The 13,790-nt window shown below is 38.9% G+C and overlaps 1 protein-coding gene across 3 annotated transcripts in view; it reads right to left on the bottom strand.

Moving 5' to 3' along the window:
• The window catches only part of LOC126470261 (dual specificity protein phosphatase CDC14AB-like), a 242,951-nt gene that overhangs the window by 209,784 nt on the left and 19,377 nt on the right, over positions 1 to 13,790 (bottom strand). For all 3 annotated transcript variants that reach the window (XM_050097992.1, XM_050097993.1, XM_050097991.1), the window contains exons 3-4: positions 8,780 to 8,953; positions 3,095 to 3,267 (exon numbers count right to left, since the gene is read on the bottom strand). In XM_050097992.1, the coding sequence (XP_049953949.1) occupies positions 3,095 to 3,267; positions 8,780 to 8,828 (222 nt within the window). In that variant the 5' untranslated portion in view covers positions 8,829 to 8,953. The remainder of the gene's footprint in view (positions 1 to 3,094; positions 3,268 to 8,779; positions 8,954 to 13,790) is intronic.

A 13,790-nucleotide genomic window follows, 5' to 3' on the forward strand; every position in this document is an offset into this window, starting at 1 on the left:
ATTAACAGCAACGGTCCCACTACTAACCCATGCAGCACTCTGGTTTCTGATTGATGTGTGTTCTCAGCTAAAACGTACTTTTCCTGTTGCTTAAGTGTGACTGCACCCATGCTCCTGCTTCCCTATAAATACCATAGTTTTCACCTTTCATATTGGTTTTTCACAGACAATGTTAGGAAAGACTTTCAAAAGAGCTATAAACACTGGATATATGACCTTTTTTATCTCACAGTTGCATATTATGTTATCAGAGCGGTAATTGCTGGTTCTGTAAAGTTACCCTTCCTGAAACCATGCTGTGGCAGAACAAGATTGTGTCTGTTTAGATAAACAAGTATTCTATTATATCTAAACATTCCCAGGATTTCTGAGGAATCTGTTATCAGTGAAACTGATCTGCAACTGTGTGATCATCTTTGTTTATCTTTGTTCCCTTTCTCTTACACTTGTAGCACACTGATTAACTTCATTTTTTCTGGAAAAATTTCATCTCTGAAATAGCTGTTTGTTATGTCCAGCAATGGTGTCATTCTACACTCACTAACTACCAGTATTATGTTACTCAAAACTTCAGCACCAAGTGGTTTCTTGGTCTTTAGTTTTCATATAGTTTTTCTAAGTTTCGTTTTGTGCCTGGTTTCAAAAACACGGTGCTGTCTGATTTTATAGATATCTTTAGACCATTCTTGTTTGGACTGTTTACATCCTGTTTTAAGTTCTCAATCAGATTTATGTAATTATCATTGAGTTTGCTGCTATTTTCTACCACTTGTAACCATTGTGTTGTTTACATTCACTGACCCGATCTCTGTTTCATCCAACTTTTTTCCTTTATTTCAGCATGGATTACATTCCAAATAGCCAGTATCTTACTTTTTGGTTGTTGTTGTTGTTGTTGTTGGTGGTGGTGGTGGTGGTGTTGGTGGTAACTGTGCTTGCCTTTGTCCCCCTCATTATTTTCCCTGTAGTTTTCACGTAATTTTTTTATAATTTTCAGCTTTGCCAATCCATCTCAGTTATTGTAGTTTCTTAAAGTAATCCAATATTTCAGTTGTAATCCACTGTCCTTGAGCCTACAGAATTTCAGTCAATAGCTCCCTACTTAATATTGTTCTAAAGACATTCATACTTTGCTCACTGAGGAACCTGACTTTTTTGGTTGCCTGCTTCAGTTCTGATGTTAGGTAAGACATTTCTTTTGGAACTATATGTGACTCACATACAGCTCTACTAACACACACACACACACACACACACACACACACACACACACACACACACACACACACACACACACACACACACTAACCAACTTTGCGAAGTCATTCTTGTAAGCACAGACATGTTCACCTCCATGTTATTATTAATCAACAATTCTTCCAAATCTTGTCTTGTTTTTATTTCTTTTCACTTGTCAAAATTATAGCCTTCACATATAACAATGTTTCTCTTCATGTTCTTCTGTAGTAAGTTTGGAACTCAATCTACTTGTTTAGGTATGCATAAGAATTGAGTAACAGTAAAAAGAGGTTGGAACAAAAGGTGTATGGATGTGCTCATTTATTTAAGAGAAACTCCAAGATGACAGGAGTTATGGATCACAAGCTATTTCAATTTTAATCCAGTTTAGGAATCATAATTTGTGGTAGAATGCAGGGGCTGGAGGCATCCACTGTTACACGTTGGGGTGACAGAGGACCCACTGGCGCCACATCATCAAGACAGTTTTTCCAGTGTGGCAAGAAAAAGTTTTCAGGAAGCTGGCCTAAGAATATGAAAGGCACAAACTAAAATTTAGATGCAATTTCCGAGGGCAGACACCCCTTGGCAACATGCAGGTAGACGAGTGCAAGGAATGGACAACCAAGGAAAGAAAATAGTCCATCCAAAAAACACATAACAATAAGAGTTATGGGAGAATTGTTTCAGATGGTGTTTCAGAAGATTTTTCACTGGAAGAACCAATGTACGGCATTACAATTTTGATAGGAAAATTATCGGAATTATCGGTAAGGTGGCTTGTCTGGTGTCACTCATGTCCCCCTGTTCATAATTAGGAGTGACAGGTCATTATGTGTAAGAAAACTTGTCAGGGCTTGGCTGAGGTAGGACTTGTCAGATGGCAACTTACCTTGATTACACCATACACTTTGTATGGTTTCATTTGACACTGCTTATGACTGAATATGTATAGTCGTAAAGGTAGTGCTTTTAACTGGTGCTTCGGAAAATATTTTTGCTGGTGACAATATATGCAGACTTAAGACTGAGATAGTTTGATGGAACTAAACTCATGGGACATCACACATTGTCATTCAAGCAAGCGTCATCAAGCTGGACGATGCTGATTATCAAGTTGTGTACTAGCTCAGTGTTTTTACAGACTGTCGCTCATGGCTGTCTGGTAGCAACATGCGGTTAGTATATTTTGTGTCTTGGAGAAATCGTGCAACTTATTGCCAAGAGTTCCAAAACTATTCTGGCAATTTTTGTTAAGCCCCCATGTGACAGAGCAGCAAAGTGATTGTAATGGTACATGCAAGTAGCTAATTAGGTAGAGTAGAACTGTCTTGTCAATTGGAATTAGCTTCAGTCTCGCAAGCTCCTTGAATTCTGATGAGTGGTATTATCGCACACCCCCCCCCCCCCCCACACACACACACACACCATTAGACACAGTTTCTAAGTGAGAGAAATTTCAACCTTTGGTGTCACCACAGAAACTGTCACAAAACAGTCTTTTACCACTAACTTGTCACATAATGATCAAGACTGTGAATAAGGCCCCTGTGTATCTGAATTACAGAGCATGCGTTTGTGGAGAACTCATTTCTGACAGAACGTTAATGGAATGTTCACAAATTCTGTCCCTGTCTCTTTACAGTGACTGTTCCCTCATTCCTCAAAGACTTTCATGGGGTGAATGTGAATACGTCTGTAAAGGTTACGTTCTCAAAAGTAATTCCAAATTGCATACTGTTACATAATATCAAAACACATGACGACACACAGTACATTTTGAGATGGGTATACTGAACTTCAGTTCAATAAATATAAATAAAATGTTTAATTAGTACTGCTGCAGGCTACTTACTTTCAGTTTCTTGTTGACTTTCTGGCAGTATCTATACAGCATAGCCAAATTCAGAGGCCCAAAATCAGCGTAAAAGTTTTCATATACAAGCTCCTCATCTATACTGAAATAATGAGTGTTCACAGTTGACCTCGGCTTCACATTAGTACGCAGTGTAACAAAATATAACCGATCTGTGAACAAATATAATCACAACTAAACATAAACATTTTCATTAGCTATGCAGATAGCAAAAAATTGTGACTGACAAAGAGGGGGAGAATGACTGTGATCCCCTATAATGAAAACATATCTCAGGTAAAAAAAAAAAATTTTCTTAAAACTCCTTCTGGTAGTTACCTAAAGAAACTTTTATTGTACAAATAACTTATGAAAATGCAGCCAGGTAATGTCCTCAACAACCACTATTATTGAGAAGATCATCCAGCTGCATTCTCATAGAAGTTATCTGAACCTTCAATATGCTGGAAGACGCTCACGTTTCACAGACTTTTCTAGTATGTGACATCTTCCTAACATCTAACTTGTCTCCATTTATCTGGTTTTCTTTTTATCCGCTACTTTAAAGTGTTCTTAGTATGTAGCACTCCCGTGAATCATGGATCTAGACAAGGTGGGATGGTTTGTGTGCCTCAACAATAGAGACTGCCATACCGCAGTTGCAACCACAATGGGGAGCTATCTGTGGAAAGAGGTAGTCTGGATGATTGACTGATAAGGCATTGTAAAATTAGCCAGAATGGTTTTGCTATGTTCATACTCTGAATGGCTGAAAACATGTGGAACAAAAGTCATTATATTTTCCAAGGGCCCGCAGTTTTACTGTATTGCTTAATGATGACAGCATCCTGTTGGGTAAAACACTCCAAAGGTAAAACAGTTCTCATTCAGATCTGGTGTGGACTACTCATGACCTGAAAGGGAGGAATGTTAAGATTCATTAATCAGGCAGAGAGAGTAAAGAATATAAAAAGGGAAACAGGTAGGTCAAAGTTAGACATAGTGGGAATTAATGACGCACAGTGACTGAAAGAAGAAGACTTCTGGCCAGATCAATACAGAGTTGTCAATACAAAATCAAATGCAAGATTAGGCATAAGAATTAATAACAAAATAGGAAGGCTGCAGTTGTTACTACAAAAGGCACAGTGAAAACATTGTAGTATCCAAGACAGACATGAAGTCAACGCCCATCATGGTAGTGTGTATGTCTATTACCTCCAAGACAATGAAAAGCTTGAAACAATGTATGATGAAATAAAAGAAATTATTCAGGTAGTTAAGAGAGACTAAAATTTCATTGTGAAGAGGGACTGGAAATGGACAATAGGAAAAGAACTGGGAGAGAGAAATGCTAGAGGATGGCACCTAGTAGAATTTCGCACTCAGCACTAATTAATGATTGCTAACACTTGTTTTAAGAATCATGAGAGAAGCTTGTATATGTTGGAGATACCTGTAGACACTGGAATGTTTCAAACAGATTATATAACGGTAAGACAGATATTTTCAAGCCAGATTTTAAGCTAAAAAACATTTCCAAGGACTTTGAGCACAATTTACTGATTATGAAGTGCAGATAAAAACTGCAGAATTTGTCGAGTGGTAGAAAATTTAGAAGACTGGACTTGGATCAACTGAAAGAATCAAGAGGTTTTTGAAGTTTCAAAGCAGGCAGTAGGCAATTGCAGATTTAAACAAGAGAAATTAGTAGAGCATAAGACAAATAGGTAGCTTTTAGAGGGGACATAACGATAGTTAAAGCAGCAGAAGGTTGAATGAGCAAGAAGACAAGGATGCATAGAATTCTTTGGATACTAAATTTAACTGATGAAAGGACTACAGACAAGATAAATGCCACCTATAGGAAAACTAAATACATCTTTCGAGGAAAGAGAAACAGCTGTGTAAATAATTGCAGCTCAGATGGCAAGCCAGTAGTAAGCAATGAAGAGAAGGCTGCAAGATGGAAGGAAGTTGCAGCAGGGCTGTATAAGGGAAATGAATACAATATTATACAAAGAGAAGAGGAAGTAGATGAAGATGGGATGGGGATCTGATACTACAAGAAGAATTTTAAAAAGCACTAAAAAACCATAGTTGATACAAAGAACCTAGAGTAGACAACATTTTCTCTGAATTATTAAGATCCTTTAGAGATTGTACCAGATAAAACAGTTCCACATAGTATGCAAGACTTATGAAAAAGGTGAAATACTCTCAAACTTCAAGAAGAACGTAAAAATTCCAATCTGAAGGAAGGCAGGTGCTGATGGATGTAAATATTACCAAACCATCAGTTTAGTAATTCATGGTTGCAAATTACTAACAAGAATTATTTACAGAAGAATGGAAAAAGGGGTAGAAGCCAACCCTGAGGAAGATCGGTTCGGGTTCCATGAGGCAATACTGACCCTACGACGCCTCTTAGAAGATCAGTTGAAGAAAGGCACACACATTTACATGATTTGTAGATTTAGAAAAAGCTTTTGGCAATATTCAATCTTTTGAAGATAGCAAAGTCGAAAGGTTACTAACAGCTTATACAGAAATGAGACAGCAATTATAGCCTATTCCCTCTTTTATTCAATATGTACAATGAACAAGCAATAAAGAAACTCAAGGGGAAATTTGGAAAGGGAACTGAAGATCATGGGGAAGAAGAAGAAGAAAAAACTTGGATATTTTCCAGTGGCATTATAATTTACAAGACAACCATCATGAAAAGCTCAACAAGGGTAATGGAACACAGTCACAGTAAATCAGGTGAAGTTGAGGGAATTACATGAGTAAATGAGGCACTAAAAGCAGTGGGTGCGTTTTAGAAAGTTTTTTAAGTGGGAAAGTAAACCAGAAGAAACACGACATGAGGGCTAGTAGCCAGTTGTGCACAGAAGAAATAACTAGCAAAAAATTGTTAAGGGATTGGCAGTGTTATGAAAAGGATAGATTACTACTCACCATATAGCAAAGATGTTGACTCACATAAGCACAACAAAAATACTGTTAAACAAGTAAGCTTTCAGCCAAAAAACAAACACACACACACACACACACACACACACACACACACACACACACACAAAGCCTCAGCAGCTAGAGCCAGTGGTCATATAAGGTGAGTAGTAATCTATCATTTTCATAATATTGTCATTATTCCATCCTGTTTCCATTATTTAATTGTTACCGTAAGGAATTTTGAACTTCATGCATATTGTGGCCTGCTGTATCTCACTTCAAGACCTAGCTGACTTTTCTACTTAAGTCTGTGTTTATTTGTCAATGTCAAATTGCATTTCCCTAACAGTGAGAATAAAAATCCACTTAATTCAAGAACTGTTGAATCATTGAATTATTAGCAAGTGAATTATGGAGAAATTCTGTAAGTCTTTAATAGTCCATTTCCATCAACTCTTTCTCATTTTCCACATGTGGACACCTCCAGTTCCAATTACGGAATTTCTGACAATATATTTGATTTAATTTTTCATTTTTGGGGCCCCACCTCCATGCTTTCTGCTACAGTTAAGAAAAATTTCTCCAACACCTTACATAAAAACTGTCTTCTATTTTTACAGCACTATAGCTAATGCTGCACCAATGCCACTATCTTTGTCATTTAAAGATACTGCAAATATATTCAGCTTTAGTGTAATGAGTTTTTTATAATTTTGGTATCACATGCATATTTCATTCTTGACAACAGTTCGGGATCTTATTGCAATGTTTTAGTCTAGTTTTGATTTCCTATTACAGCTAGCCTTCTCTACATGAAACTTGACACAGTGAATCTACATATAAATTTCATGGTGTAAAATATATCTAAGGAATTGAATACATCTAAAGTGTCTACCAGATAAAACCCTTTCCCCAGGTCTAACTGTACATACTCTTTAAAAAAACATTCTTCATTTGTATTCTCTAATGTAGTGTATTTCCTATTTATTAATGGCGTGTATCGCACTATAGCTACAGTCATGATCAGAAAACTTCTTAATACCTATTAGAAATTTTACAAGACACCCTATTAACCAAAATTTTTAATAAACTACTTGGTGTGTATTTCTAATATCACAAAACGACTAAGTAGAATGAAAACATTTTAAAATTGTCAATAACTCCCAGAAACAACCCAACTGTGGAATCTTTCCTGGAATCTTATAAAACCTATCCCCTCAGTGCAAAATCTCAACTTTCACAGTATGGATCACTTTTTGGCATACCGCACCTTTGAATGTAGGTATTACCACATTTGAACCACGTAAGGAGTATCTCACAATTCACAATATTACACTGTCAGTTCTCACAAAGAAAGTACCTACCTTATCAAGCTTTACAATAGTACAGGCCAATTAGTAGTCTGTTGTATCCTTTTTTTCACATTTACTTAATGTACATTGATCAGCCAAAACATTATGACCACCGACCTGCTATCGATATAAATCCGTCCAGGCGATAGCAGCATCACCTGCCGCGCGCGCGCAGAGAGACACACACACACACACACACACACACACACACACACACACACACACGCAGAGACAGACAGACACACACACACACACACACACACACACACACACACACACACACACACGCGCGCAGCTCTGGGCGGCCACCCCTCATTACAGATGTTGAGGCTGTGCAGACTGGAAAAACTGGACAGGTGGCGAACTGTGGCAGAACTAACATCAGACTTTAATGCTGAGCAGAATACAAGCGCGTCTGAACACAAAGTGCACCGAGCACTCCCAACGATGGCCCTCCTCAGCCACAACCCATGCATGTGCCAATGTTAATACCACGTCGGCAACTATGCCTCAAATAGTTACATGACCACTGGCACAGAATGTTGTCATAGTGGTAGAGGGTTGCAAGGTCTGATGAATCCTAATACCTTCTTCATCATGTCGATGGGAGGGCACGAATCCATCGTCTTGCAGGGGTACGGCTCCTTGACACCTGTACTGCGGGACAGAGACAAACTGACGATGGCTCCATTATGCTCTGAGAAACATTCGCATGGGCATCCATGCGTCCAGCAAAGCTTAAGCAAGGCACCATGATGGCCAAGGAGCATCATACTCCTTCACGACGATCATGTTTCCCAACAGCAGTGGTATTTTCAACAAGATAATGTGCCATGTCACAAGGCCATGAGTGTGATTTCAAGGAACACAGTGACGAGTTCCAATAGATGTGCTGGCCCCCCAGAACACCAGATCTGAACCTGATAAAACACATCTGGGATGCGACTGCACGTGGTGTCAGAGCTCATTGCCCTCCTCCCCAAAATTTACAACAATAGGGTGACTTGTGTCTGCAGATGTGGTGGCAACTCCCTCCAGTGACCTACAAAGGCCTAACTGTTTCCATGTCATGATGCCTTGCCACTGTTATCTATGCCATAGAGGTACATACTGGCTATTTGGTAGGTGGTCATGATTTCTGGCTGATCAGTGTATCGAATAATTTGACCAATCACATGTATTGCAGAGGTTTTATGCAGTTCGCACTGACTCCTTTCTTTAAATTTAAATCAGAAAATCCAAATGTCAGTCAATAATACATTTCAATATGTGATGTTAATTTTTAATAGAATATTTTCTGTGATCCTTCTAAAACTACAGGTTGTCAAGCATAAATTAAGCAATGGGCACTCAAAAGAAATAATGTTGAACTCACCTTTAATGTACTCAGATGCACAAACCAAAATATCATTTGATTCATCCATTGTGGCAGCTTGTTTTTTGGAATCTCAGCCAAAATACACAATTTACTGAATAACAAATACTGTAAATACTCTAGGCTTTTTTTACTCCATCAACATTATTCATTTTGTGAAATTTGACCAAATGACTGAAAAAAAGACAAATTTACCTTTATGATATCTGTCGCTGTTTTATGTATTAGGCAATAATATTTTATTAACATACAAACTTCAAAAATTAATCAGATGTTACACAAACCCAATGTTCTCATTCATTCCAGTTGCATAACACAGCCAGAACGTTTCTCCTATTAATATGCTAAATACACTCTCAGGAGCCTCCATTACCTCAGAATCAAATTAGTGAGTGGTACAGTATTTCTGAATGTATGTTGTCAATTCAACTTTAAGGACACTTGCATTGCAAGAGAGAAACTTTATGATGAATTTTAAATCTGTTTTGCTACGGGAACAAGATAGTTTTGACTGCATGTTATGATACACCTCAGTAAGATTATTTCATGTTTGCAATAACGGTAAGTTGGGGGATTATGGATCATCGTAGGTTCAAAGAAACAGCATAGAAAAGAAACCCTAAGATAAACTTATCAAAATTTTAGCAACTTTCAAGCCTCTAATCACTCTATGCTCTATGTGCAGCAATGGGTAGACTTTTTTTTGTGATTCTGTACAGTTGACGTAGTAACATAACATGCCATTGTCTTTCACCACAAGGACCACAGGAGAGGACTAAAGACTGTGATGATTCAATGTCATCATCTTGCAGAATCTTCTCCTCTTCCTCCTGAATTAAGAGCTATTCATCTGGGGACACCATCTACATTCACTGGCTAATTGGTATACGTTCTCTAGTGTTGTACCATGTTTTACCAAGGGCCGTTCGGTCTGTCTCTTCTCCACTCCTAATACAAAAGCACCCGACAATTGGTGCAGAACAGCTAACATGTGGCAACATTGTTTCTCAGTTAGACCAGATCCTATTGGCAGTCTGGTAGCAGCATCCTCCACTGCATTGTCTGTAGTAGTAGCAGCAGAGCATGAGTCTCTGATGATGGCACTGATTTGCCAATTACAGATTGGTTTGGCTGTTGCTACACATTCTTCTGAGGATGAGTTGTGGCTGCTTGTGACAATCAGTGATCCAAAGTTCTCCTTGAATGTAATGTTAAAGATCATTGTTGCTACGTAGATTTATTTTTTGAGTCCAAGTAGCTTTTTACAATTAGTGAAATCTACACAGAATGAATTTTTCACTCTGCATCAGAGTGAGAGCTAATGTGAAACTTACTGGCAGATTACAACTGTGTGCCAGACACAGACTCGAATTTGGAACCTAGTGCTCTACCATCTGAACTACACGAGTACAACTCGCAACTCATCATCACTGTTTGTTTCCCTTCCACCAGTGCCTCATCTTGTACATTCCAAACTTCACAGAAGTTCTTGTGTGTAATTTGGAGTGCTAGTCCTGCAAGTTATGCAGAAGGAATTCTGCGAAGTCTGGAATGTAAGAGATGAGGTACCGGCAGAGTAAAGTAGTGATAATGGGTTGTGAGCTGGGCTTCAGAAGCTCAGTTAATAGAGCACTTGCCTGCAAAAGGTAAAAGTCTTATGTTCGAGTCTCAGTCTCGCACACAGTTTTAGTCTGCCAGGAAGTTTCAAAAGCTTGATAGCTTAACTACGTTAATGAGAAGAACTTGTCTTATTGATGTCGGCAGGATAATAATGTCTTCAACAGCTACCACAAAAAGCAATCTTTGTTACATGTGTTAGTTCAATAACTTTGTCAATGGAGCTCTGATTTTCCAGTAAGAGGTCCCACCCAAGAATAACATTATGATTACATTCCTTTAAAATGACAAATTCTAAGGGCTGCATTCTGTCATTGATCGTTACTCTTGCAATACATCTTCATGTCTGCTGAATGGACATCCCATTTGCGATTTTCAGCACAATCGTTTCCATGTCCCAGAACTTGTATACTTTAGTTATTGACAATAAGTATTTGATATTGTAGAAAAGGAAGCTTCTTGCACTCAGACAGGTTGGCCGTCAATGACGACGTTAATAGATTTACTGTCATCTTGCTAACTATCGTCGTCAGAGGATTTGCATCTGTGGCAGCATCACCTCCATTGGTGGCCAACTTGCTTAGTTTTCCTGAATTTGGCAGCTAGGTGAAAGGCTGGTACCTCTGTACAGTGACAGGAAACGGATACAACATGTTGAAGGGTGACCTCGTCCAGGTTACAGCGATGGGCATCTTCAGACAGATCAAGTATAACTGCCTGCCGTTGACTGGCTTGAATGGAACTGTTGTGACAGTCGTCTGGTAGGGTAATAGCCATTGAGCATGTGTCTTCTTTATCTGCAGCACCGTACAACAGATCCTGGGCACCCTCAGTATAAACATACCAGCATGTTGTACTCTGCCCTCCAAATGTATGTTCACTTGCAGGGCATTACATTTGGTGGAGGAGTTGGTTGTAACTGCATTGGTTGGATGCTGTGGTATCACTTGCCGGCTGCTGCATAACTCTGTGTCAGTCAAGTTTATTCTTCATGGCACATCTGACTAGTGGTGAAGATTGATGCTAAAGATTGATACACCTGTTGTTTGACATTCTCTATTACCTCCTGATGGATGGGGCCACCATTCATAGCTGCTATCTCATGTGTGTGAATGGCAGATTGCACTAAATGAAGAAAAATATAAGTTAATGCAGATGAGTAGGAAAAACAATCCTGTAATGTTCAGATATAGCAATAATAGGGTGCTACCTGACAGTCACATGGATTAAATATCTAGGTGTAACATAGCAAAGCAATATGAAATGGAACAAGCACATCAGGTTGGCAGATGGGAAGGCATAAGCTCAACTTCATTCTATTGGGAGAATTTTTGGGAAAGTGTAGCTAATTCATAAAGGAGATGGTGTATAGAACACTAGTGTGACCCATTCCGTAGTGCTGTTTGAGTGTTTAGGATTCTCACTAGGTTGGATTAAAGGAAGACAATTCAGCTAAACTTATTACTGGTAGCATGCAAGTATTACTAAGGTGGTTTGCAAACCCAAATGGGAATCCCTGGAGAGAAGACAACGCTATTTTAGCAAAGCACTAATGTGGAAATTTAGGCCAACTGCAGAACAATTCTACTGCCACCAACATATATTTGCGTAAGAACCACAAAGATAAGATGCCAGAAATTAGAGCTTGTATGGAGGATTATAGATAGACATTTTTTTCCTCACTCAATTTGCCTATTTGCAAATGCTACGTGAAAGAAAATAACCAGTAGTGGTACATGACACCCTCTGCCATGCACCATACAGTGGCTTGCAGAATATGGATAGAGATGTAGATGTACTTGGTTCAACATTTCTGGCTGTCACAAACTGCTGTACCTCTGCCGTTACTGCCTGGCGTCTGAGAGAGCCAAGGTCACTGATAGTCTTCCATAACTGCCACAGAAACCACATTTGGCAGTCAGTCATACCTCTTTCATACGACTCTTTTCTGTTGCATTTCCTCAAGGTGCTGGCACCACTTGAACTCCTCTGTTGTTGTGACTTCCTATACCAGAACTGAACTCCTTTCACCAAATCCGAGATCTTTTCAGTTCTGCCATATTTAGATTCCCAATGCGACATAAGGCCAAAACATTCTGTATGTACAAGGTCTGTTCAAAAAATTGTGGAACTTTGTCTTACCTTTTACCTATTATGCATGGTCTCCTTCAAAATACTCTCCTCCACAATTGATACACTGCTCCCAATGCCATTTCCACTTCCAGAAGCAGTCTTGGTACAACTCTTGCTTGATCACGTGAAGCACTGTCTGCAAGTTTTCTTTTATCTCATCTATCATTGCAAATCTTCATCCTTTCAACAGGATTTTCAACTTTGAAAATAAAAAAAAGGTCTGCAGGGGCCAGATCCAGAGTGTACAAAACATGAGGTAGCACAGTGCCCCCCCCCCCCCCAATAGTCATACACCAACAGGGATGAATGTGCGCATGTGTTATCACGATGCACGCCACATTTCAGCCATTTTCTTATCACATTTTCTTGCAGGCATCGCAACACGTCCCGATAGTACCATCCATTAACAGTTTGTCCCTGTGGTACGAATTCATGATGAATTAATCTTTCAAAATCACAGAAAACTATCAGCATGGCTCTGACAGCTGACCTGACCTGACAAGCTTTCTTTGGTATTTGAGAACCATTCACAATCCATTGTGAAGACTGAACCTTGGTCTCAATATCATAAAAACAGACCCACATTCATCACAAGCTATGATTCTCTTAAGAAACATCTCATTCTCATTTGTTTAGTCCAAAAGCTCTTCACAGATTATGAGGCGAAGGTCTTTCTGATCTTCACTCATAAGCCATGGTATGAACTTGGCAGCAATACAAAGCATTCCAAGATGCTGCATCACAATTTCATGACATGATCCAACTGAAATGTTACATTCTTATGTAATCTCTCGGACAGTAGTCTCTGATTGGCAGGTACAATCTGATTAACATTCTGACAGGAGAGTCATCGGTAGACATCAAAGGGTGTCCTGAATGAGGATCATCTTTAACTTCCGTCTGACCACTTTTACACTATCTGAACCATTTGTAGCACCGAGTACGGTTTAAACACTCATCACCATAGGCTTTCTGCATCATCTGGTGTCTCTCTGTAAAAATTTTCTTGAGTATCACACACAGCTGAATGCAAACATGTTGCTCTTCTAACTCTGCCCTCTTGAAAATTGCAAACTGTGCAACACAACATTCTACTCAATACAGCACTGAACAATAACTAACAGATACACAACACTGAAACTTCTGACAGTTACACATTAAACACAGATGTGTGCAGGGATGTTAATCACATTTCGCCCCAACACACCAATCGCACGAAACAACAAATGTTCCAGAATTTTTTGAACAGACCACATATGAC

Source organism: Schistocerca serialis, chromosome 3, assembly GCF_023864345.2.
Source record: "Schistocerca serialis cubense isolate TAMUIC-IGC-003099 chromosome 3, iqSchSeri2.2, whole genome shotgun sequence".
NCBI classification, from domain to species: domain Eukaryota; kingdom Metazoa; phylum Arthropoda; class Insecta; order Orthoptera; family Acrididae; genus Schistocerca; species Schistocerca serialis.